This window comes from Mustela erminea, chromosome 7, assembly GCF_009829155.1.
Source record: "Mustela erminea isolate mMusErm1 chromosome 7, mMusErm1.Pri, whole genome shotgun sequence".
Classification (NCBI taxonomy): Eukaryota; Metazoa; Chordata; class Mammalia; order Carnivora; family Mustelidae; genus Mustela; species Mustela erminea.
Genome location: NC_045620.1, coordinates 74,202,178 through 74,227,620, shown reverse-complemented (window position 1 = coordinate 74,227,620; position 25,443 = coordinate 74,202,178). Strand labels below are relative to the sequence as shown.

The 25,443-nt window shown below is 38.6% G+C and overlaps 1 protein-coding gene across 2 annotated transcripts in view; it reads right to left on the bottom strand.

Moving 5' to 3' along the window:
- Window positions 1-23,330, bottom strand: part of ACYP2 (acylphosphatase 2) — a 176,050-nt gene extending 152,720 nt beyond the window's left edge. Inside the window, exons 1-3 of one of the 2 annotated variants that reach the window (XR_004287746.1) lie at window positions 22,945-23,330; window positions 11,181-11,197; window positions 9,907-10,016 (exon numbers count right to left, since the gene is read on the bottom strand). Coding sequence is in view for 1 of the 2 variants with exons in the window: in XM_032352121.1 (XP_032208012.1) it covers window positions 9,907-10,016; window positions 11,181-11,197; window positions 22,945-23,092 (275 nt within the window). In the remaining variant the exon portion in view is untranslated. The remainder of the gene's footprint in view (window positions 1-9,906; window positions 10,017-11,180; window positions 11,198-22,944) is intronic. The other variant, XM_032352121.1, reaches the window with a different exon arrangement.
- Window positions 23,331-25,443: the final 2,113 nt, after the last annotated feature.

Sequence of the window (25,443 nt, the reverse complement as noted above, 5' to 3'; positions counted from 1 at the left end):
ATGCCCTCCAGCCCGGCTCTCTCACTTCTTGGAGAAGGCAACAACCAGCCCCCAATGAACCTCACTTCATGCCTCTTCCGCATATGTACCCAAGGAACTAAGTATTACTGGGGAAAATCACCTAAACCGACTGACAGGCTTAATGTTCTATTTATTATCGCAAAGTGTAAACTGGCAATTTTACCACTGCTGCCATTTTAAATACGCCAAAATTACTTTAAAGAAGCAAAGTGCAAAACTGACAGCCGATTTCACAACAAAACAATGGGTGCTAGACACTGTAATGGTATCCACAGGGTACGGAAAAGAGTAACTGTCAGGTTAAGAGTTCTATATGCAACAAAGACATTTTTCAAGAATGAAGGTAAAATAAAAACATATAGAGAGACAAAAACTGAGGTAACACATCACCAACAGCCCAAATGAAGGAAAATAATAAAGAACAATCTTTTGGCAGAATGAAAAATATTCCTATACAGAAGAAGCCCAAAGACTCAGCAAGGGGGAAAAAAAAACAACAAAAATGGCATATACACAGAAACCACTCCCCAAAATCTTGACTTTTAAAAATAATTTCTTTCTTTTTTTAAAGATTTTATTTATTTATTTGACAGAGAGAGATCACAAGCAGCCAGAGAGGCAGACAGAGAGAGAGAAGGAGAGAGCGAAGCAGTCCCCCTGCTGAGCAGAGAGCCCGATGCAGGACTCGATCCCAGGACCCCGGGATCATGACCTGAGCCAAAGCCAGAGGCTTAATCCACTGAGCCACCCAGGCACCCTAGAAATAATTTCTGATGAGCTTTAAAACAGATCATTTAAATTACATCTAAATAAATAGATAAATGGACTTAAAGGGTACTGTAGATCTAACATTGTTAGGGAAGAGAGTAAGACATCAATTAACATCAAATTTTGACCAGTTATGATTGTATGTTGTACCTCTAGGAAAATACTAGTAAAAGAAACAAAAAAATGGAATAATAAAAAACAGTCAATTTAAATGAAGTCTAGAGGGGCGCCTGGGTGGCTCAGTGGGTTAAGGCCTCTGCCTTCGGCTCGGGTCATGATCCCGGGGTTCTGGGATCGAGCCCCGCTTCGGGCTTTCTGTTCAGTGGGGAGCCTGCTGTCTCCTCTCTCTCTCTCTCTGCCTGCCTCTCTGCCTGCTTGTGATCTCTGTCAAATAAATAAATAAAATCTTTAAAAAATAAAAATAAAAATAAATGAAGAAAGAAAGAAGAAAAGGAAAGCAGAATAAAACAAGGGGGAAAGAACATAGTAAGATACAAATTTAATTCTAAATATGAGTAATTTCATTAAGCTTAAATGGATAAATACATTAATTTAAAAACAAAGGTTGTGTGACTGCATAAAGAAACAAAACCCAACTATATGCTACTTGCAAAGGACATATATAAAACATAATGAGATACACTTCAAAGTAATATAACATTGTTCATCAACTATTTCAACAAAAGTAAACAAAACCACACAATGAGAAAGAAACACTGAAAATTGTGCAAGGAAAAAATTATATTCTATAGTAACACAGAAAGTGTGTATAACTGTTAATATCAGATAAAGTAACTTTTAGGCAAAAAACATTATTAAAAACAGAAAGGGACACTGGATATTTCAAAAAAAAAACACATACCCAGAAGACCACTGTCATTATTCAAAGAGGAACTAAAAATGAAATTACACACTATCCCGAAAGCAATGAAAAGAACACTTTTTACCAAAATCTATGGAGCAAACCAAAAGCTTATTCAGAGTGAAATGCCTATTCATCTTCATTATTAACTTAAAAAGACTAAAACTAAAGGAAACCACAATTCGTGTTGAAGACTTAGAGAAGGATCAACAAAGAAATAAAGAGGGAATTAGTAAAGATGAAGGTTGAAATTAATGAACAGAAAACAAACAAACAAAAAAAGACAGAAAGAAACGATCAATAAATCCAAAAGTTGTTTTTTAAAATATACCAACGGATGGGGCACCTGGGTGGCTCAGTGGGTTAAGACACTGCCTTTGGCTCAGGTCATGATCTCAGGGTCCTCAGATCGAGTACCACATCAGGCTCTCTGCTCAGCAGGAGGCCTGCTTCCCTCTCTCTGTCTCTCTCTCTCTGCCTGCCTCTCTGTCTACTTGTGATCTCTGTCTGTCAAATAAATAAATAAAATCTTTAAAAAAAGAAAGAAAGAAAGAAAGAAACGAAAAGAAAATGTACCAACAGATAAATTCCTCCAGAATCTGATTAAGGAGAAAGGAGGCAAGAATAAAATTATATAAGATTAGGAATTTTCAAAAGATATATAACCACAGATACAAAAGAGACTTTTAAAATATAAAATCCAGAGGCACCTAGATGGCTCAGTTAAGCATCTAATTCTTGATTTCCACTCAAGTCATGATCTCAGGGTCATGAGAGATCAAACCGCACATCAGGCTCCATGCTTTGGAGTCTACTTAGGATTCTTTCTCTCCTCCCTCTACCCCTCATTCTGCTCTTGCACGAGTTCACTCTCTTTCTCTCTCTTTCAAATAAATAAATAAAATCCATAGCAAGAAATTTGAAAACCTAGAAAAACTAGATATTTCCTAAGAAAACATAAATGGGGGTCCCTGGGTGGCTCAGTCAGTTAAGTGTCTGTCTTCAGCTCAGGTCATGATCCCACAGTCCCAGGATCCAGTCCTGCATTGGGTTCCCTGCTTGGTGGGGAGCTTGCTTTTCTCTCTACCTCTGCCTCTGTTTCTTTCTCTGTCTCTCATTAATAAAATAAAAATAAAATCTTAAAATCAAACCAAAACAAAACTTATAAATGAATCTGGGAACAAGTAGAAAACTGAAACCCACCAATTACAATAGACTAGATTGGAATGGTGGTTAATAGCCCAGCATTGAGAAGGCACCAGGACCAAGTAATTTCATAACTTGTTTGAGTTAACTTAATAACAGTAATTCCGATATTATTTAAGTTATTCCATAATGAAGGAATGGATGGAAAATTTCCTAATATATTTTGTGAAGCCAGCATAACTTTAACACCAAACCTGATAAAGTAAAAAAGAAAAAAAAAAAAGAAAAAGAAAAAGAAAAAAGAAACGATATTCCCACGTATAAATATAGATGCAAAAATTCTAAATAAAATATTAGCAAATAATATTCAGCAATGATTCAAAAGAATATCACTCTGTGACCAATAAGAGCTTAATTCAAGGAATGCAAGAGTGAAATTCAATGTGATAAAGCATATTTAACAATAATCAACAGCACGCTCTTCTACTTGATGAAATAAAACCATTTCAAATACAGACAGGGTTGCCCACTATTGCTATTACTCAACATTGTCTTGATGGGTCGGTCTGGCAAATGAAATAAACACTGACAAAATGATACATTATTTTTGCTAATTATGTATTTGTATACTTAAAAATCCAATAACTATAGTTTACCAAAAAAAAAAAAAAACTTAGTAAAATTAATGAGAACATTTGGTACGGTAACCCTGATATAAGATAAATATACAAAAGTCATTAGGCTTTCCCTATTCTAGCATAAGCACAAAGAAATAGAAATGGGAAAAATATTCCATACATAATGATTAAAAAGACAATAAAATCTTATTATGGAATGCATGTATCCCCCCCCATTCATATGTTGATGCCTTAATCTCAGTGTGATGGTATTTGGAAGTGGTTAGATCATGAGGGTAGAGCCCCGGTGAATGGGATTGGTGCCCTTGTAATAAGAGGCCAGAGAGCTAACTAGTGCTCTTTCTGCCATATAAGGATAGAATGAGAAGTTGGTAGTCTGCAGCCTCGCGGAGGACTCCCACCAGAACCTGACCATGTTGGCATTCTAATCTCACATTTCCAGCTTCAAGAACTGTCAGAAATAAATTTCTATTGTTTATAAACCACCCGTATTATGGGACTTATGTTATAATAGCCAAACTGACTAAGACAAAGACTTAGGAATAAAGTCAGCAAGCAAAGCACAAAATCTATGTGATGATAAACATAAAACCATATTGAAGGATAAATTTAAAAATCTGAGCAAATGAAAAGATATCCACAATTTTAGATGGGAAGATTTAATATCAATTCTCTTAATATCATAAAAGTGTGGAATTAATAGCAAGTAAAATATGGGTTCCTAAAAGAGAAAAGGACTATTAGGTAAAAGCTGAAGAAATCTGAAAAACCATGGACTTTCGATAATACTAATTCATCAATACTGGCTCATTAATTGTAACATATGTATCACACAATGTAAAATGTTACTTGGGCAAAGTGGGTGAGAAGTATATGGAAACTCTTGGTAATATCTTTACTATTTTTCTGTAAATCTAAAACTGTTCTGGGCGCCTGGGTGGCTCAGTGGGTTAAGCCGCTGCCTTCGGCTCAGGTCATGATCTCAGGGTCCTGGGATCGAGTCCCGCATCGGGTTCTCTGCTCCGCGGGGAGCCTGCTTCCTCCTCTCTCTCTCTCTCTCTGCCTGCCTCTCTGCCTACTTGTGATCTCTCTGTGTCAAATGAATAAATAAAAATCTTAAAAAAAAATAAAACTGTTCTAAAAAATAAAGTTTTGGGTGTTTTTAAGATCTGATTTTATTTTTTTTAATATTTATTTATTTTAAAGAGAGACAGAAAAAGAGAGACAGCACAAGTGAAAGGGCAAAGGGAGAGGAAGAGAGAATCTCAAGCAGACTCTCTGCTGAGTGGGTAGCCCAGTGTAGGACTGGATCCCAGGACCCTGAGATCAGGACCCAAGCTGAAACCAAGAATTGGACACTTAACTGATGGTACTACCTAAATGCCCCTAAGATTTATTTTTAAAATAATCTCTACATTCAGTATAAGGGCTCAAACTCGTAACCCCTCAGACTAAGAGTCTCATGCTCTACCCACGGAGCCAGCCAGGTACTCCAAAAGTTTATTTTAGAAAGCACATCTGTAAGAACATCAGGGAAGTTTTAAAAAATATATACATATATATAATTCCTTGGGGCACCTAGGTGGCAAGGTCGTTTAAGCATCCAACTCTTGCTTTTGGCTCAGGTCACGAGATGGAGCCCTGCATCAGGCTCTGCACTCAGCCTAGAGTCTGCTTAAGATTCTCTCTCTCTCAGGGTGCCTGGGTGGCTCAGTGGGTTAAGCTTCTGCCTTCGGCTCGGGTCATGGTCCCAGGGTCCTCGGGCTCTCTGCTGAGCGGGGAGCCTGCTTCCCCCTCTCTCTCTGCCTGCCTCTCTGCCTACTTGTGATCTCTGTCTGTTAAATAAATTTTTAAAATAAATAAATAAATAAAAGATTCTCTCTCTCTCCCTCCCTCTCTCCCCTCTCCCCCTACCATGAGTGCATGTTCTCTCTCTCTCTCAAATAAATAAAAAATCTTTAAATAAATAAATAATAAAAATAAAAAACAGATATGATTCCAATTAAATGAAAAGGAGTATCTTAAAGTTTAGAGAGAAAATAAGTGCCCAAGGAAGCAAATAAATGAATGAAAAAAATTGTGAAGGGAAATATCCTACAAAGGCACTGTAATTAAATCAATATGGAGTCTTAGTCTAGGAATAGATGAGTAGTTCTAGTAGGGGACCAGAACAGAGAACCCAGGAATAATATCCAATTAATACGCTATTTCAATATATGGAAAAATGTATTCCAATTTGATGGGGAAAGACTGATTGTTTAATAATAGTGCTGGCACAACTGGCTATCTATCTGGTAGAAAACAGTCCCCAATCCCATATTATAAATAAAAAACAAATCCCAGATGGAATAAATACTAAATATAATAAATAAAGCATCAAAAAGTTAGAACAACACTTATAATCTGTCTCTCTCTTTTTAAAGATTGTATTTATTTATTTGACAGAGAGAGGCACAGAGAGAAAGGGAACACAAGCAGGGAGGATGGGAGAGGGAGAGGCAGGCTTCCCGCTGAGCAGGGAGCCCAACATCAGTCTCAATTCCAGGACCCTGGGATCATAACCTGAGCTGAAGGCAGATGCTTAACAACTGAGCCACCCAGGCACCCCCTACAATCTGTTTCTTAACCAGAAAGAAAAGATAACCATATTTGCATTTATACAAATTAAAACAATTTATGTTGCAAAAGCTATCATAAATAAACAAAACCAATGAATAGGCAAAGGATAGATTTGGGAAAATACTTGCAAAAGAGATAAGAGATAATGAGTTAGTAATCATTACCAATATAAAAAGAGCTCTTAGGGGGCACCTGGGTGGCTCAGTGGGTTAAGCCTCTGCCTTCGGCTCAGGTCATGATCTCAGGGTCCTGGGATCGAGCCCCGCATCAGGCTCTCTGCTTGGCGGGGAGCCTGCCTCTCTGCCTACTTGTGATCTCTCTCTCTCTCTGTCAAATTAAATCTTTTAAAAAATAAATAACTAAAAATAAAAAGAGCTCTTAAAAATTGGCAAGAGACAAACAGTTCCATGGGAAAATGGGGAAAGGATGTGAAAGGAAGTTAGTTCATGAGAACAAATCCAGATAGCCATAAGCATGAACATGCTCAAAATAACCAGCAATTAGAGAAATGCAGATTACAGTGAAAAAATAATACATCACTCTATATCCAATCAGATAAAAAAAATTAGAGAGTAATAATACCAATTGCCCGCAGGATGAATAGAAAAAAAATGTAAATTGTTTACAGCTGTTTTGCAAAGTAGTCTGACAAATATTTTTAAAATTAACAGTATACAGACATGTCAACCAACAAACCACACTTCTGGGAATCTATCTCTCAAATATAAAATCACCAGTAAAATATTTATTATGGCATTGCTCTTACTTGGAAAAATAAAAAGAGAGAAAGAAAAAGAATTCTCAGTAATAAGATAATAAATAATGGCACATTAATACTGTGGAATATTAAGCAACTATTAAAAAGAATGGATTAAAGCTCTACCATTTGATTTGGGTGAGTTTTCCTGGATGTATTTTTGTTTTATTTTGTTTTCTAATTCTAGTATAATTACTATACAGTGTTCTGTTAGTTTCAGGTCTACACTATAGTGATTCAGCAATTCTATACATTAGTTAGTGCCCATCATAGTAAGTGTACCCATAATCCTCTTCACTTATTCTACCCACTTACCCCTTCCATAACCATCTGTTTGTTCTCTATAGTTAAGAGTCTATTTTTCAGTTTGTCTCTTTTTTCTTTGTTCATCTGTTTTCTTAAATTCCATACACAAGTGGTATCATACGGTATTTGTCTTTCTCTGACCACTTTTGCTTAGCATTATACTCTCTTGGTCCATCCGTGTTGTTGCAAATGGCAAGATTGCATTCTTTTTTTTGGCTGAGTAATATTCCAGGGTGTGTGTGTGTGTGTGTGTGTGTGTGTGTGTGTGTGTGTGTATAACATCCTCTTTAACCATTCACCTATGGGTAGACCCTAGGGCTGCTTCTATAATGTGACTATTATAAATAATGCTGCAATAAACATACAGGTACATATATATTTTTTGAATAAGTGTTTTCATTTTCTTTGGGTAAATCCCCCATACTGGTTTACTGGATCATATGGTATTTCCATTTTTAATTTTTTGAGGAACCTCCATACAGTTCTCCACAGTCGCTCCACCAGTTTGCATTCCCATCAACAGTGGATAAGCATTCCTTTTTCTCCACAGACTCATCAAAAGTTGTTTCTTGTGTTTTGTATTTTAGCCACTCTGTTAGTTGTGAGGAGATATCTCACTGTGGTTTCGATTTGCATTCCCTGGTGATGAGGGATGTTGAGCATCTATCCATATATGTATTGGCCATCTGAATGTCTTCTTTGGAGAAATGCCTATTCATGCCTTCTGAACTTTTAAAAATTAAATTGTTTGTTTCCTGGAGATATTTTTGAATATTAAAGTGAGATGCAGAGAAGTGTATACACCATGATCCCATTTTTAAAAAGCAAATACTGAACACAACCCAAAACTGTGAATATGGAAACAAACACGGGAGGAAGCCCACCCCGTTGCTAACACAAATCAGTGGTAGTACTAGGAAGGAAGAGGGGGAACGCAGGGATTGAAAAGAAAAAATGACAGAATGTATCATATGGGTATGTGAAGGATATTAATCAGAAATCTGCTATAGCATGGATTAGGCTATCACGTGATAGACATGAGCATCTATCCTCCCGTGCAGCCCCCATTCCCAATACTTCATAGTCATTTGGCACTTTATCATTTTTTGAACTACTTAGTTCTACACAACATAAGTCTCACAATCTTATCTGCATTTTGGGCAATCCTACTGAAAATTATTGTTTTTCCTTAACCGTTACCATATACTTTATGAAAATTAAATTTTTAGACCCCACTTTCCAAGTTGGGGTATAATTTTATACAAAAAGTATGTACTTATATGTAAAGAAATTAGAAAAAATAAGGACTTAGTGGTTATTTGTTTACTGATTGATGAATAGCTATAAAATGAAAAAGTAGTTATAGAAAAATATGTATAAAGTAGTCTATTTTGGTAAAAACAAGCAAAATCCTAACTATAAATGCTTAAATACTTCTAAGTGAAAGAGAAAGCTTCAGAAAATCTTCACAAGGCCACAGGCCTGTGTTCTATCAAGGGGAGGAAAGAAGAGAAGGGGCAGATTACTAGCTTTGCTTTTTTAACTCTCTGCATCTTATTACTTCACTTATTACAATAAGCAAAAAAAGTATTACTTTTGAGATCTGAAAACATTAAGTAATGAAAACAAAAATAAATTGCAAACAATAAAATAAATTGGGTATGACTTAGCACTTACTTCATAAGATCCATTGTGAATATTAAATGAAATAAACCACTTGAAGTGTGTACCATATTGCCTAATACTGCTAATCTGCAGTAAACGTTAGCTATTTTTTATTAAAAAAATACTACAGAGAACAATGGAATTTATGAAACTGAAATGATAAGGCCTTTGAACATGACAGGGCACTTTTTTCATTACTACTGAATCTGGTCTCCTTTGGAACACAAGGACTCATTATGGTTACCATACAACTCATAAAACACACTTTTACCAACAGTAAAAATAAAATTACAGTTAGATAAACAAGATACTTAATAAGAAAGAGAGAGCAGCCTTTTGGCCTTGAAGTCTACTTTAAGAACTTTAAGAACCGGAGCACCTAGGTGGCTCATTCATTAAGCATCTGCCTTCCGCCCAGGTCATGATCCCAGGGCCCTGGAATCAAGCTCTCTGGCAGGAAACCTGCTTCTCCCACTCCCCCTGCTTATTATGTTCCCTCTCTCACTGTTTCTCTCTCTGTCAAATAAATAAATAAAATCTTTTTTAAAAAAAGAACTTTAAGATCAGGAATGCCTGGGATTTCGGCTCAGGTCATGGTCTCAGGGTTGTGATAATGAGCCCCATGTAAGGCTCTGTGCTATGCATAGAGCCTGCTAGAAATCTCTAGCAGGCTTTCCCTCTTTCTCTGCCCCTCCCCTCTTCCCCCACTGTCACATGCTCACATACTCTCAAAAAAATCAATCAATCGTTAATTAATTAATTAAAAGAACTTCAGAAACCATCCAAAGGCTTTTGCTTATTCATAGTCACTTTGAATGAGAGGTACATGGGCCCAAGATGTTTGTTTCCCCCACATTAGAAGAGACGTGGGGGAAACAGATTGGAGAATGACGCCATTGCTCTTTTGGAGGGCCTGGCCAAGTGGGAAATCCGTTCCTAAATGCACAAATTCCATCCCAACTCTGAGGAGGTATACCAACAAGGAGCTCGTATGCCTAAAAGCATGTTAGTTTAGTTATAATCTACAAACTGAATTTGGTCCATCGATACTATTCTTATTGTTTAATGAAACATTAGAATAAGTTCATTAATCACATGAGTGCATTATTAGTCTTACTACTTACATGGAATCGACTTTCTCTTCGGGGCCTTGCACTTGGCCTGTCACAGTGCCTTTGCTGGTATTCTTCACCCAGCCAACCACTCCTATTTTCTTAGCTTCACCTTCTGTGTACTGGTTTTAGGAGAAAATTAGTGAAACAAAATCCAGCGTCAAAAAATGTAACTAATAATAATTTTTTTTCCTACAGTCCTTGACAAAAATTACGTAGCTGACCTACAATCACTCCTCTGTTTACAAGAACCTTCATTTAAGGGTAAATTTTATTAAATTCCACTTTCAGTAAAGATGAGCACATTATGAGAAAATAAACTGATAGAAAACAGTTTCCATGATGTGTTTTGGGATCCATAAAATTCAGTTGCACTCCCCCAATAACTTTCTCCTATTATTCTTTACAGTCTTTTAAAAATTTCTCAGTTTTAAATTCAGTTATGATGACAGATGAAAACCTAGCAACATTTTAATTTGAACTATTTTAACTACATCATACTAAATTCTTGTGGATGCTATCTCCTGGAACTTTTTAAAAACAGGGTCTTCTGCTTGGAGGTCAGAGTGACTAAGAATCTATACACTCTACTTCCCCCAACTAAACAGAGATGGTTACAGCTAGGATTTATGTGGGAGCTGGTTCTGAAAATAATAATGAAAGAGGAGACAATCTGAACTGTGGGACAGGGGACTATCTCAAGAGGAGACTTCACTGGTTAGGAACATACTAGAACTCTTGGGAAGTTAGGAAGAGAGAGCTAATCTAGTGACTGCTAGCTCTGACAGTAGGTGAAAACACATGCACCTTTTACTTTTAGGAAAGGAGAATATTAACAAAGGAAAAATTTTTAAAGCATTAAGGAGCCTTAACCTGTCTTAACCCCTGAGAACCACTTCCTTAACGCAACAAGGGCATTTTTCATCCTGGAATTCAAGATTTGCCTGGAGGACTTCTTTCATCCAGAACATGGAGCAGATCCCACACTTTATGTTCAGTATACCTAGCCAAAATGTTTAATTCAATCATCCCAGTAAATGAATTTTTGAAATGCATACAAAAGATTAACTACAAACTAGGCAGGCTGTAATGTTTTTGATAGACTACTTTCAAAAGACAACTGTAATAAAAAAAATTTCAGGCAGTAGTTTGGAAAAAATACAAATATTTCATTTACTGTCAAGGACAGAAAATAAGCAGTAAGCTAGCACTAAGTAGAAAACTGCTCTATCTCTGTAAATAGAAATAACAAGTAGGGGGAGAAAAAAAACAAAAAATTGACTTACCATTCTGAAGCAAACACCTGTATTAAAAAAAAGAAGATAAAAAGAAATGTTAGTTTGTCTACCTTTAAAAAAATTATGTATTTCCTGAATTAACTTTCATCTACTTTATTAAATAGTAAGTAAAAAAAAATGAACAAAAACTTTCATATCTGAACATACTCAGAAAGTTTTTAAAATTATTTTCTTTTAAAATAATAACAGAAAAGGAAGGCTTTTTGGAGAAAAATGGTAATATTCTGAAACCAAAGACTCATGAAAAGCCACACTGCATATTCATTCTATTTCAAAATGGTCAATGAAACAAAATACTTACTACCAAGGACCTTTTGGTATATGTGGCATACAGCTTACTCATGCCCAGCTTTCAGAATTTCTTCTCTAAATACAAGGACTAAATTCAAATTTGAATGTAATAAAACATTTCTGTTTTTATTTCAGGGACAGGAAACTGATCAGGTTTGCCAAGGGCTCGGGAAAGAGTGCTGCAAAGGGGCAAGAGAGAACTTTCTCTGGTGAAGGCACTGCCTTGCCTCTCAACTGGGGTGATCACTAAGGGACTGTATGCATTTTTCATTAAATTATACACTAAAAAGGGTGAATGTTACTGAATTTAAATCATACCCCAACTGAAAAAAAAATTTTGTTAAATACATTGGGAAATCATAAGGGATCGATTAAACCAATAGCCAAAGAGGTCAAAAGATAGTGCCTATACATACTGCAATTAAGCCTACTAAAGAAGATACAGAAGAAATTGATGGCTTAGATAATGTTATATAATTTGTAAGCAGATTTATAATAGCAGGGGGTATCATTTGTTTCCTGATGATTGCATATTGCAGTATTGAATGAACACGAAGAAAAAGAGCAGTAAAGCAATAAATACAGGATGTATCGCAAATGGAATTTTTATATGGCTGTAAAAATATTTAAAAGGTACATATAAAATGAGGAGAAATGATGAGTGGCAAGCATTGATCTGAAGGGGAATCAGAAAGGTAATTAGTGATATAGACAGAAGGAAAGACGGTAGCTTGTAGATATGCTAGGAACTGGCGGAAAACTCACAGGGAAACTTCTGCTAAAGCAGACCATGTAGAAGAGAGCAACGAAACAGAAGAGAAAACAGGCAGAACTGTGAAAAGCATTTAGTTGTTTTATCCTAGGCGTGAGGGGATCCCGAAAGACGCTGCCCAAGAAGCATGAAAGGTCTGAGGCAGGGCTATGTTGCGCCCATTCCCCAGAGGTCCTCCACAGCAAGCAGCCCCCTATGATGTCAGCATTAAGAAAAAAAAGTCAGGCAATGGAAGTAAACAGAAATTGGAAACATCTGGTCCAGCTCTTTCCTATTTAAAAAATAGCCCAATGCCCAACAGCACCTGCAGAACCAGAGTTTTTCAGATAATCGTATTCTTGGGCCCCTCCCCAGACCTACAGAAACAAACTCTGCAGGTGGAGCCCAGGAATCTGGTTTTAGCATCCTCTCTGTGTGATTCACATGCCCACCAAAGTGTAGAACCAATGGGTGATGCTACCTTCATGGAAGGCCTGGGAAAGGTTTGAAAAGGTTTTTGGTTTTTGTTTTTTTAAGATTTTATTTATTTCTTTATTTAAGAGAGAAAGAGCACGAATGGGGGATAGGTCCAGAGGGAGAGGGAGAAGCAGACTCCCTGCTAAGTGTGGGGCCCAATGTGGGGCTTGATCCCAGGACCCTGAGATCCTGACCTGAGCCGAAGGCAGACGCTTAACCAACTGAGCCACCCAGGCGCCCCATGATTTTTATTTCCAATCAAGAACTGCATCAGAAAGGGAAAAGTCTGATAGAGTATCGCAAATCTGATGCATTTCTGGTTGACGCTGTTTGTGTTAGTAATAAATCATGTGCTTGCAGAGCAATGTTCATTCACTGATTTCACACGCCCACAGCACCACAGGAGAGGAGCTTCAGACAATGAAAAGCCAAAAAAAAAAAAAAAACCAAAACACCCTCCCCTGAGCCCTCCTTGGACCTGGTTTGGGAGCATCCCAGGCAGCCCTTCACTTAGATCATCACTTAAATATTCAAAATCATGTCACTGCACTCACTTTACAAATTATTTCTAGTCCCAAACTTCATCTAAGACTTACCATAAATAAATAAATAAATAAATAAATAAATAAATAAATAAATAAATAAATGTATGTGATTCTATTTCAATGTTTTTAGAAAAATGGGTAATACTGTTTTCATGCCCTGGTCCAAATGATCATCATCTCTCCACAGCCTCCTTAATTAGTGTCCCAGCTTCTAGTTCTGCCCTCCCACAGTCCATTCACTATAAGACACCCAAGGTGATTTTCTTTATTTAAGTAATGTCATATCGCTTTCTTCCCCAGCTTAAAAACACTCTATCGGTTTACCATTACACTCAAAATAAGAGGTTAGCTACTTGCCACAGTCTCCAGACCCCTACCCCCAACCTATTCTATCTCATATTTTAGGACTCCCTCTGAGCTCTCTCTATTTTGGACAAATCTGCCTCCTTCGTGCTCCTCAATATGCCAAGCATACTCCTGCCTCACAGCCTTTGCACGTACTATTCCCTCTGCCTGAAATGCTCTTCCCCCAATCTTCTCATGACTAACTTCAGCTCATTCATGTCTCTGCACAAATGTCACCTCCTCAGAAGTATTAATTAAGTTGGAAGAAAGGCAGGCAGGGTCAAGCACCCCATGCTCCCAGTCCTAAGAGGAAACCACCCTTAAAAAGATTTTACACCACCCTGGAAGGAGCCCTCCACCCTTTCCCACGTGATAGGTAGATGACAAAAACCTGACTGGGTGACAGGCTGGTGGAGGGTTAATCAGATTAAAACAGCCTGCCAACAAGCCCATAAAAACCCCTAGACTTAGGAACTCCAGTGGCAACCCTCTCCAGTCCCCTCCCTCTCTGGAACTTTGCACTATCACCCAAGAAACTTCATTTTGTAGCCCACCACTCTTCCTCTGGTCTGCCTTTTCAGTCTTTAAAGTGGCATGACCAAGAGCCACGGGCACCAAAGGAAAAGAAATCCTGTAACAATATGTCCCTTGCCCAACTCATCTAAAACAGCAATACACCCCACATGTTTCCTGTATATGCATAGTACTAATTACCATATGACTTTACAAGATATTTGTTTACTTTTCTTTTTTTTTTTTTTTTAAGATTTTACTTGTTTATTTGACAGAGAGGGAGATCACAAGTAGGCAAAGAGGCAGGCAGAGAGAGAGAGAGGGGAAAGCAGGCTCCCTGCAGAGCAGACAGCCCAATGCGGGCCTGGATCCCCCAGGACCCTGAGATTATGACCTGAGCCAAAGGCAAAGGCTCAACCCACTGAGCCACCCAGGCGCCCTATTTACTTTTCTTAAATGTCCTGTCTTCACTCTAAATTCTATTAGGGCACGACTTTTTTCTGTCTTGTTCACCATTGTGTTCCCAGCCCTTAGATCAGACCTTGGCACATAACTGCCGAATAAATGAATGAAAATAAACCAGCTGATAAATATTTAAGTGAAATACTTAGCTCTCCTGTAATAATTCCTTATTAATATTGCAAATATACATACAAGCAAATTGATGAGACTTTAAGTCTAATTCAAAGTGATGATAATAAATTTACTGCAATTTAGAGCTGGAAAGAATCTCAAGACTTCTGTGTTGATTCTAGCAGAACTTTACCTAAATGATGATACATAGTGTTGTGAAAATTAGTAATGGAAAATTTCACTAAAATGAAGTTAGGTGGGTCTCAGCAGGGGGAGCTCTCATGCCCTACCACTTATAGTCCGCTTCAGACCCAGCACAAAGTGAGAGACCTGACCTTACACAGGCTTGACCTTGCTCATGGATACTATTCTACTTCTCCAGCCTAAGGAAGAAACACTTTCCTCATCCCCTACCCCTATCTGGGCAACAGCTCAGCCAACGAGAAGCCACCACACTTGGTATTCCCAGTTTACTCCCCTGGACTTTTAGTTCATGACAGCCTTCCCAACATACCCCTTTTCTCCTTAAAAAGGCATGCCTGTCCTTTGTTGCCCAGATTCACCTAAGGTTGTGTCCCACCTTGTTTGTCCTGACTCACAATTCTCTTTCATTCCCAAATGAACCCTTTTTTGCTGGTAAAACAACTGGCAGTTTTACTTTAAAAGTTAAAATTACATGTATACATAGCTATTCAGTATTTAATATAAAGGATAGCAAGAAGCCACTAGAGAATATCTAAGTTGACAAAACAAGAAATAGTAATATCTGCATGTTGTTTATAAATAAAGACATAACAACCACGAGAATGGAAAAAGATTTGAGTTGGTCATCTTGGAGAAGTTAGAGGATCTGAGGTGAGAGACGGAGCAGGATCTGGTGTGTTTTTAACTGTGAGTGATAAGGGCACACTCATATTTACCGAACAAATCCTAAAACAGTAGAACTCAGGGACTGCCATTTAAGTTTACGAGACATAATTTTAGCCTAAATTCATACTGCTTGACAAACAGGGTAGAAAATGGAAGTGTTGCTCCTGACTCTAGGCAGTGACTGATGGACAAAAAACATAAGACTGAAATAAATCATGTATGAAAGATTCAATATGGACTTAACAGAAACTTGGCTTGCCTTGGTTATCGATCTAATGTTTTGAGGTTGAGATTTCCTGTAACATGTCCTTCTGTGTCACTACCTGGGAAAGTATACAGAATGTAATCATTACTGTTAAATTTACTTAATATCTGTATATCTGTGGGGCAGACACTGCTAGCTGCTTACACAGAATTCATTCTCCCCTTCTACCTCTCTAACAGACTCTGATTTTACTTGGGGCAGTAACATGCCTTTCTATATTTCCCATCTTCCTTGTAAGAAGAGTGGCCCATGAGATGCGATCCGTGTCTGGAGGTAGAGGGCTTCAGGAAAGCACCTTAACAGGACTGACTTGACGGTGGTTTGGTCCTATAGCCTCCCCCTTCCTGACTGTAGGGTGAATATCATGATGGAGCTATAGCAGCCTTCTTGAAACCATGAGGAAAAGACGAAAGCCATGGCAATGGGCTCAGCCTTGACCCTCCTGAAGGGAATGGGGAATGGCTGCTAAAGGGAAATGTGAGAGAGGAGTTCTTGGAAATGTTCTGGAATTAGATAGTGGTGATGGGTGCAAAAAATTGTGATTACTGGAAAAATCATTGTATATTGAGGATGCTTTGAACACTTTCAAAGGATGAGTTTAATATTATGTGAATTATATCACAATTTTTTAAAATGTCACCAAAAAAAAAAAAAGAAAGAAAGAAAGAAAGAAAAAGAAGAGCAGAAAACAGGACCATATTGTAGTCTTTCCTGCCTTTATCTGCTGAACAAGGGCAGTCATTCTTCCGTTGTGGTCACCAGACAACCTCCCTGATTCTTCCTATCACCCCACACACAGACACTCTGGGGAACAGAACATCTTTAAGTGCCACAGCCAGAGCTACATGGTTGAGCTCTCTCTGGACTTTACAACCTATTTCTAGAGGAGAAAGCTTCTTTGCCTCCATGATATTTCCTGCCTTGAGGAGAAATAATCCATTAGTGTGACCTTCCTGGTCACTCTACCCTGCCCCTACTCCATCACAGCGACATGCAGTGAACTGGTAAGTCCAGAAGGAGAAACAAGCATAGCCCAGTGCTTCAACTTCTTCCTTCTCCTGGAGAGAGCTTCCCTCAGGGATCCTATCTCTGCTTGTCAGGGGAGCCCTGTCTGTCCCCAGGAGAGTGTGTTTTCTTCTGAGCTAAAAACTGTCATGAAGTGCACTTACCTGAAGATTCACCCCACATTCCCAAACTCTGCTTCACATAATGAAGAGGGGGGTTATTTATTAGGCCTCTTAACCACAAAGGCTTATGAGGAATGTGCATAGAGAGGCATCAGGACCTCTAGCTCACTCACTTTGTGAAGCAGTGAACCATGCAAGAATTAACTATCCAAAGCTCCTCTGTTCTCAGAACCTTTCTGAGAGTCCTGATCCCTAGTTGGAAGCACTTGGTGCCACAGAGGGAGGGCCGTATAGAAAGAAAAAGCCAACGCGAATATAGATTCTTTGCAGTTTATCAGCCCTGGCTGGAATGGAGCCCTCCTGGGACGCGGCCTATGTGGCAAGAGATGCTTCTATGGGCTTCCATGACCTCTCTGCCCCGCTTCCACCTCGCTTGTTAAAGAGCTGAGATGACACATGCAGGTTTTTCACAGACACACCACTCTGGAAACTGGGACAGAGACATCAGCCCCTTCAGTTACGAAAGACTCCAAACACAATTCACTGCTGCATCGGGGCTCAATCGACTGCAACTGCGGAAAGATGTGTCAGTGAGAACCTCTGAGGTGAATATTTGCAAAGCAAATCCTACTTTAAATTCACCAAAAAACACTGATATTTAAAGAAATCATGATGAATTTTAAACATCCGCATCCTTTCATGTAAAATCAAATTTTTATATTGTCTTTTGCCCCTTCATCCTGGGATGTGACTGCCTGTGTCAGGTTTGAGCGCGGAAAGTCAGCCAGTCACTACTTTACACAGCCGCTCTCGACGAGGTTAAACACCTTTCTTTAGAAAGTCCTTCCTGCAACCTTCATCTTCCATCCAGGGTCTGTCCCCTGGAGCCACACACCATGGCATCTTTCAGATTGTTGAAACAGCCGTCTCACTACTGTTTCTTCTCCAAGCCAACTATCCCCAAGCACTTCAATTTAATTGAAGACACTTTTAAAGTCCCCACCAGAAGCGCAGCTGTAGGGGCTATAAAAACAAGCCATCAGCTTGACCTTGAAAATACTATCCTTTTTGCCTAGTAAGGGGCACAGATATGTGAACACAAATAATTGTAGTTGAAAGCAGACTAGATTAACAAGATGTAAAAACAAGGAGTAGAACGGGACTATAAATGAAATGCTGTAGGGAACAAAGATAAGCAAGGGAATTAGACTTCACAATATTTATGTTTCTTGACTGTTGGTACTAAAATTTTCAACCTCTCAAACACAGCTTTTCCTGTCTATATAAGGAAAAATGTGTACATCCAAATCATGTGGTATCTGACAAAGGTATTTAATAACACACCCCAATTTTTATTTTAATCAATCTTAAAGAAAATTATGTATGTCTGTAGTCCAATAAACTACTCCTATTCTGAGTCTGAGTTAACATTGTCAAAAATCAACTGTTGAATTTCTAAAGCACAGGTAAACCAACAGAAGGCCACAATCCATTTCTATGACAGTCATTAGTATTTACCCAAGAGCCAGCAAAGCAGCGAAGCATCTATACACAGCTTAATCAATTTCCTTTTCAAATTTTCAGATTATATTCTAGATGTAACTGTAATTAAAGATTTGTAGAAACATTTTAAGCCATGCATGGTTACAAATGCTCTAAAAAGACAGAAGTTCAGTCCCCTGCTCCCCTTCCCTTATCCCAAAGGCCCCAGGGCAACAGAAATTGGTGGAGGAAAAACATGTTAAACCATGTTCTAGAGAACATGGACATTATAAAGATTTTTTTTAATTAATTAATTTATTTATTTGACAGATGGGGATCACAAGTAGGTAGAGAGATAGGCAGAGAGAGGAGGAAGCAGGCTCCCCGCTAAGCAGAGAGCCCGATGCGGGGCTCAATCCTGGGATCATGACCAGAGCCGAAGGCAGAGGCTTTAACGCACTGAGCCACCCAGGCCCTCCTAGAGAACATGGAAATTAAAATGTAGAGGATGAAAAGGGGTGGTAGGAGTAACTTAACAGTGGTAAAACCTGATGAACACTATCCAAGCTAGGCGATCGAGGTTAACATCAACAGTGATAATCACAGTGATAGTATGTACACTCAGTACGGTGTCTGTACCCTTGATAAGTACGGTGTAATGAGAATGGCACTTTGCCTCTATGGTCTTCCTCCCAATAAGCCATAACCCCAACCTTACTATGACAAAAATACCAGAGAAATCCCAAATGGGGAGATTCATACAAAGTACCTAAGCTCAAAGTAATCCTCAAGACTACTAAAATCAATGAAAACGAGGTAAGTCTACAAAACTGTCACAGCCTAAAGAAGACTAAGGAGACAAGATGACTACATGTAAAGTGATATCCTAGATGAATCCTGCAACAGAGGACTTCAGGTAAAAACTAAACAATCTGAATAAAATACAGACTTTAGTTAATAATAATGTATCAGTGTTGGCTCACCAGCTGGGACAAATGTACTATATTAGTGTAAGATGTTAATTAAGGAAACTGAATATGGGGTATCTTCCAACTTTTTTATAAATTTGAAACTATTCTAAAACACATTTAGCTTTTAAAAAGGTAGAGTTAGAGATGTGGCGATGAAAGCAACAGCAATCAAAGGCTCTCTATGTAAACTTTGCAGGAGAAACTGAGACGTGAATCCACTATTGGTAATATTGTTTCTATAAGTGTACGTTCCTGAATTTCAAATAACCAAGTTCTCTAATTCTTGGAATACAATCTGTTTATAAATTAGGCTGTGTGTATTTGAGAACAAGGCAGGTAATACTCGACCCCTAGAATGTCTTGACTGCCTTTTGTCACCAAGGATGTCTCAAATTCAAACATTCTAAACAGAAATATAACGAACTTTTTGGCTGGAAAATATTTTCTATCATAAACTCCAGCAAGTCAGTTTAATTCATTGACCAATTTTTCATCAGGACAGGACAATTAAATCATTTTCCATATCTTCTATGTTCATTTTGCTATCACTGAAACCATCTTCATCAGGAATATTTTCCATTTTAAATATTTTACTGACAATTTTATTTGTCAAGCTGTTTTGTCCATTTTAAATATTCCAAATTATAGCTACTTCCATTGTAAATTTATTTTCATAGCCATTATTTCTAGCAAGCCAGCTTTCACTAAGATTTTAAATTAGTTAAAAAGTTAAATTAGCAATGTTCCCTCTAATTATTATCCATTTTATATTAAAATTAAATTTTATTTTGATTATTGTCCATTATTTCAACATCATCATTAAGACTCAGACAAAAGGCTAATGGTTGCATTTATTTCTTAGGTAATCCATGAGAAAATAGTGGATTTTATAAGACAGAGATACAGACTGATGAAATAGTGGCAGTGTCAGCCAGCAACGGAGAAAGAGGCATAGGTCTGATTGCTTATAGACCAGGTCAAACTTCCTTGGAGCCAAACTACCATAAATATACCCTCTGGGTCATCCAGAATCGTCCAAATGGCTGAGTCCAATGTCCTACATCAGTGTATATATGTATATGTGTTTGGTGCATTAGTTAGGAAGAAGGCAAAATAAAGATGGAAAAGTACTGAGAGGAGAATCAATAGATTATAATGATTAAGAAGAGCTTGGGCTCTAATATCAAATTGTCGAGGTTCAAATCCCAGCACCACCACTTAACTCACTGCATAACCTGGGAAACTTAATTGTCAATGCCACAATTTTTCAACCTGTTAAATGAGGGAAATGTTGAGATCACAACAGGATTGAGGATTCAATGAGACAACTCGTGTAAAACATTGAGTACAGAGCTTAGAACATCCTAAATTCTCAGCAAATGTCAGTGTATATGTGTGCAAACATGTGATTATGAATTTGTCTTACAAACTATGTCTTGATAAATCAATAGTATACATGTACTTTTCCATTGAACATACTGCAAACTATATGAGTTAGCCCTAAAGCGGATTTTTTAAAATCCCACTGCTTACGTGTAGTACATTTCTTTCTTATATTTGTAATGCTGCCCAAAATTGATCTTCACATAACACAACCACCATATGCACAAAAAGTATAATTATATTGTTAAAATCAAGAGAAACACATTATATATTAATAGAAAAACTGCATAATGGAAAAGTGCAGGTTTTAGAATTTGAGAGATGCAGGATCAAATTCCATTTGTCAACTAAGGACTTGTCCAACTTAGTGAACCTCTCCATTTCTGCTCTCTCATTGTGAAGAGAGCAGTGAGACATAAATCTCACAAAATTGTGATGAGGATTAAGTAAAAAATAGTAAGATGATCAGCACATGGAACATACCCCATAAATGTCACCTGCACACACACATACATGCACTCCTTAACTACTGCCATTTCTATCCAAATGACCAAATATTTTGTCAGGTGGTCTCTGCCACTATTTTCATATTCCACTGCTTCCAATGACTTACTGCCGTTTTCAATCCTCAATACCAGATCGTTGGGTGTACCCAAAGGCTTTCTAAAGGGTACAAGGCCATGGATAATTTTAAGCAAATCGATTTCCAGATCTTCAACTTTCACATGTATTCTTTCCTGACAAGGGCCTGAGAAAGCACCTATGCTCTGATGTGGTTCTCCTTTCCTACCTTTCTTTTCACAGCTATCTTTGAAAGGAAGGCCCATTGAATTACAAAAAGCATACTCTTGCCCTTCTTTAATCTGACCTTGTACATCACCCTCAAGTGTAAAAACCTCTAGTGTACCAAAATAGAGTACACATCCTTTAATCAATGTTCCATAAATACCCCCAGATTTCTCCTTAAGGAATAAATTTCCAATACAAACTTTCCTTTTAAATTGAATAATGTTTATCGTATCTTTAAATGTATTTTTAACTTCCTGATAGTGTTCCAGTAATAATCACAATAGCAACTCACGCCAGAAAGGAAAAAATAATAATAATAATAGAGCTTTATGGCCAAAGGAAATCAAGAAAATATATCTAAATGTATATGTGTATATATATACACACATACATACTATACATACAAATTACCAAAAAAGCTTGATAGGGTGATCGGTAAGAAAGTCTCAAACAGGGGGCGCCTGGGTGGCTCAGTGGGTTAAGCCGCTGCCTTCGGCTCAGGTCATGATCTCAGGGTCCTGGGATAGAGCCCCACATTGGGCTCTCTGCTCAGTGGGTAGCCTGCTTCCCTCCTCTCTCTGCCTGCCTCTCTGCCTACTTGTGATCTCTCTCTGTCAAATAGATAAATAAATTCCTTAAAAAAAAAAAAAAAAGCTTTAATTTAAATGAAAAACGGTAAATAGTAAATCACCGCCATGCTTCTGTTCCATTGGATAAATGAGTGATTTAACATTTAGAAATAACAATAGTAAAAAGAAGCCAGACATTACATGCTTTGCAACTATTTAAATTTAGGATGAAACAAAAATTAGATGACTTAATTTTTTTAGGAGCTACATTGGCGGGGCGAGATAAGGAGTGTAATCTCTGGCAGCGTGAACCATCGAACATCATTGAGGTGTCCTTTCTGAAACTCCGGTCAACCCAGTAGTATTAGTGGCATCAAACGAGGACCACTAGCTCAAAGGCCCTCTCTTCCTTTCCCACCCAACCTTCTTCTTTCCCTCTCTGCCCGCCAGGCCCCGACTACGAACCCCTTCACCGGGCGGGCTGGGAATGCCCGGCGGTGGCCTTTCTCCCTCCCCTCACACCCGCCCCCGCCCCGCCGCGTTCTCCACTCTCCTACCCCGCCCACCCCGGCTCTTCGGCGCAGGCGCGCTCCGCTTTCTTGGCCTCCCGCGCCTGCTGTGTCATGGCAGAGCGGAAGTCCCGGCCACAGCAAGTTGGGGAGCGAGTTGGGGAGCGAGTTGGGGAGCGAGTTGGGGGCGGGGGGGGGGGGTTCGTTAAGATGGGTGGCGCTTCTGGTAGCTTTCTCCCCGTCCTCCCCTAACGCGTCTTTGCTCTCCCACTGTAGGGGGGCGGTCCCCTACCCTGCACTCTCCCGAACACTTCGTAGTCCACGGTTTTGAGTCGCCCGGCGGCAGACATGGCGGCGGCGGTGGCAAGTCCTCTGCCGAGGAGCCGGAGCGGGATTCGGGACGCGGCGACTGCGGCAGCCAGGAGAGGGAGGGGGCACATGGGACCTCTCGGCGCACCCCGCGCCTGTCACCGGCTCAGGACGCGAGCGCGCCGGGGTCACGCGTTGGAAGGCGGCAAATGAACGGCGGGTGCTGGGAACGGGGGCAGCTAAGGACACTAGAGGGAAAGAGCGCTCAGCCCCCGGCGGGCGAAGCCTTCCTCCTTGTCCTGCCCTCCCTTGTGGAACCAGACTGGCTTCCCCGGGAGGGATGCGCCGGTTCCGCACTCCCGGCGATTCAGTTAACCTCGGGGCTCATTTCTCGGTCTTAAGTCAATAAAAGCCGGATTTCGTGCCCAGATGTCAATAGTTTGGTAACCAAACGTGATTGCTTTTGAAATGAGAGATCTGCTAGCTTGATGGTTGAGGGTACTTGGTTAGTGAGTTGATTTTTATGAAATGTTTAGGCGACTGCCAAATCTATTTGGCGATTTTGAGCCAATTCTTGTCTGCATCCTCTTCACCTCACTGTTGAGTCAGAAAGGTTTGGGGCCTGAATCCATATTCTTCGTAGACTGATATTTTCTAGGACGAAACTTAAAAAAATCTAACCTGTTCTATCCTAGTGGGAACGGGGAGGAAAGTAATCGTCTTGTCTGCTCTTGACTCACATAGATATTTTACGGTCTTGATTGTTCAGTAACATCCCAGTTGCCTACAAGGTTAAGGCACTTTGTACTTAGAGAATTTTGCTTCATGGTGAACTATTATGAAGTCTGAATTGAAAGCAACCCACCACTCCAAAGAATCTGGATACAGCTATTGATAAGCTGTTGTCTTCTAGAATTCCGAATCTTTCTACTTGTGAGAATTTGCATTTCTCAACATATTTGTTGGCTTCAATACCTTTCCATATTTCTCTGCATCTGGCCACAGAGTTAAAATAATCCTCTGCAATCTGATTGAATATTATGTGCCAGTTCTTTAGGGAACACCAAAAATCTTCCAAAATTTGTTTGGGATTTGGTTGAAACGTTTTAAAGTAAAATATATTCTGGAAGTGCTATGTCAGGTAATTTTATGTAATGAAGATACTGCTTTATTGCAGAGACCTCACAACTTAATGTCTTCCTCTCATCTGCCTTCCAGTTTATTCCATACAGATTCTAGAATCAACATAGATTTTTTTCAATGGCTTTTCTTCAGAGTCTCTGCGTTGCATTCTGAATAAAACTGAAGGTCTCCAGCCTCCACTAACCTCTTATTACCTGCTTATCCTCATCCACAGATTATTCTATAGTTTATAAGTAAGGTATAGTCAAGGCACTTTGGATTTTTTACCTCTCTGAACATAACCTAACCTTTAAAAAAAAAAAAAAAAAAAACTTCACTCTTAGATCTACTTTATCTAGAATACTTCCTCCTACTCCCAAATCCCTCTATCATGTTTAGTTGTCTGTGCAAGTACTTACCAGATTTAATCCTAATTATTTCATCCATATAATTATTTCATCCTAATTATTTAGTGTCTTCCCTGCTAGTACTGTGCCTTCCAAGAAGTAAAACTCAGATTGGGTTGAGATCCTGTCACTATCCTTAATCCTGTCACTGATAAGGTTGACATTTTCTTAGTCTTGAGTTTTCTCTACATTTACCCAAGAGTAATCCTGCCAGCTATTATGTAGCTTTATTGTAATTTTAGAAATGCTGTGGCAACAATTAGATAACTGCAAATAGAAATGCATATAGCAACAATTGGCATTTGCTTAGCTAAAGTATTTTGGGTCTGCCAACTACGGAACATTAGTAAACAGGCATTTTTATGTACTGTTTCAGCATGGCTTGCCAATAATAAGTGATTCTAAGACTTTAAAAATTAAAAACAAATATTCTTAATATTCAAGCTAATTCTAAATAATAGAAACATCCATGCATAGAGAAATTTTTTTAAATGGAGAAAATCATAACACAACCTTTATCATTTGTGTATTCTCTCTTACATATATTTTAAGTAGTTAAAAGCATAGCATAAATTCAACTTTTATTCTTTCTTTTTCCATATTGTAGCCTTTCCAAAAAATATTTTATAAATTTCATGATTTTCTGTTAGGTGGGTATAAGCATAAATTTACCTACTAAGTCCCTCCTGTTACACACCCAGGTTGCTTCTAATTTTTCATTACTGTAAAAAATATTATGAGGAAAATATTCATGCACAGAGCTTCCTTTCCATATTTTTTGATTATTTAGAATAGAGTTAGAATACCCAAACTGTATAAATGTATGCTGTTCTTGATATATATAGCCAAGTGGTTTTTCAAAGGGCTGTACCCATTTCCCTGTACCGCTAACAGCACCGTATGAGTGTATGACTATTTGGCTTCTGATGCAACAGATGTAAGCAGGTGGTTCA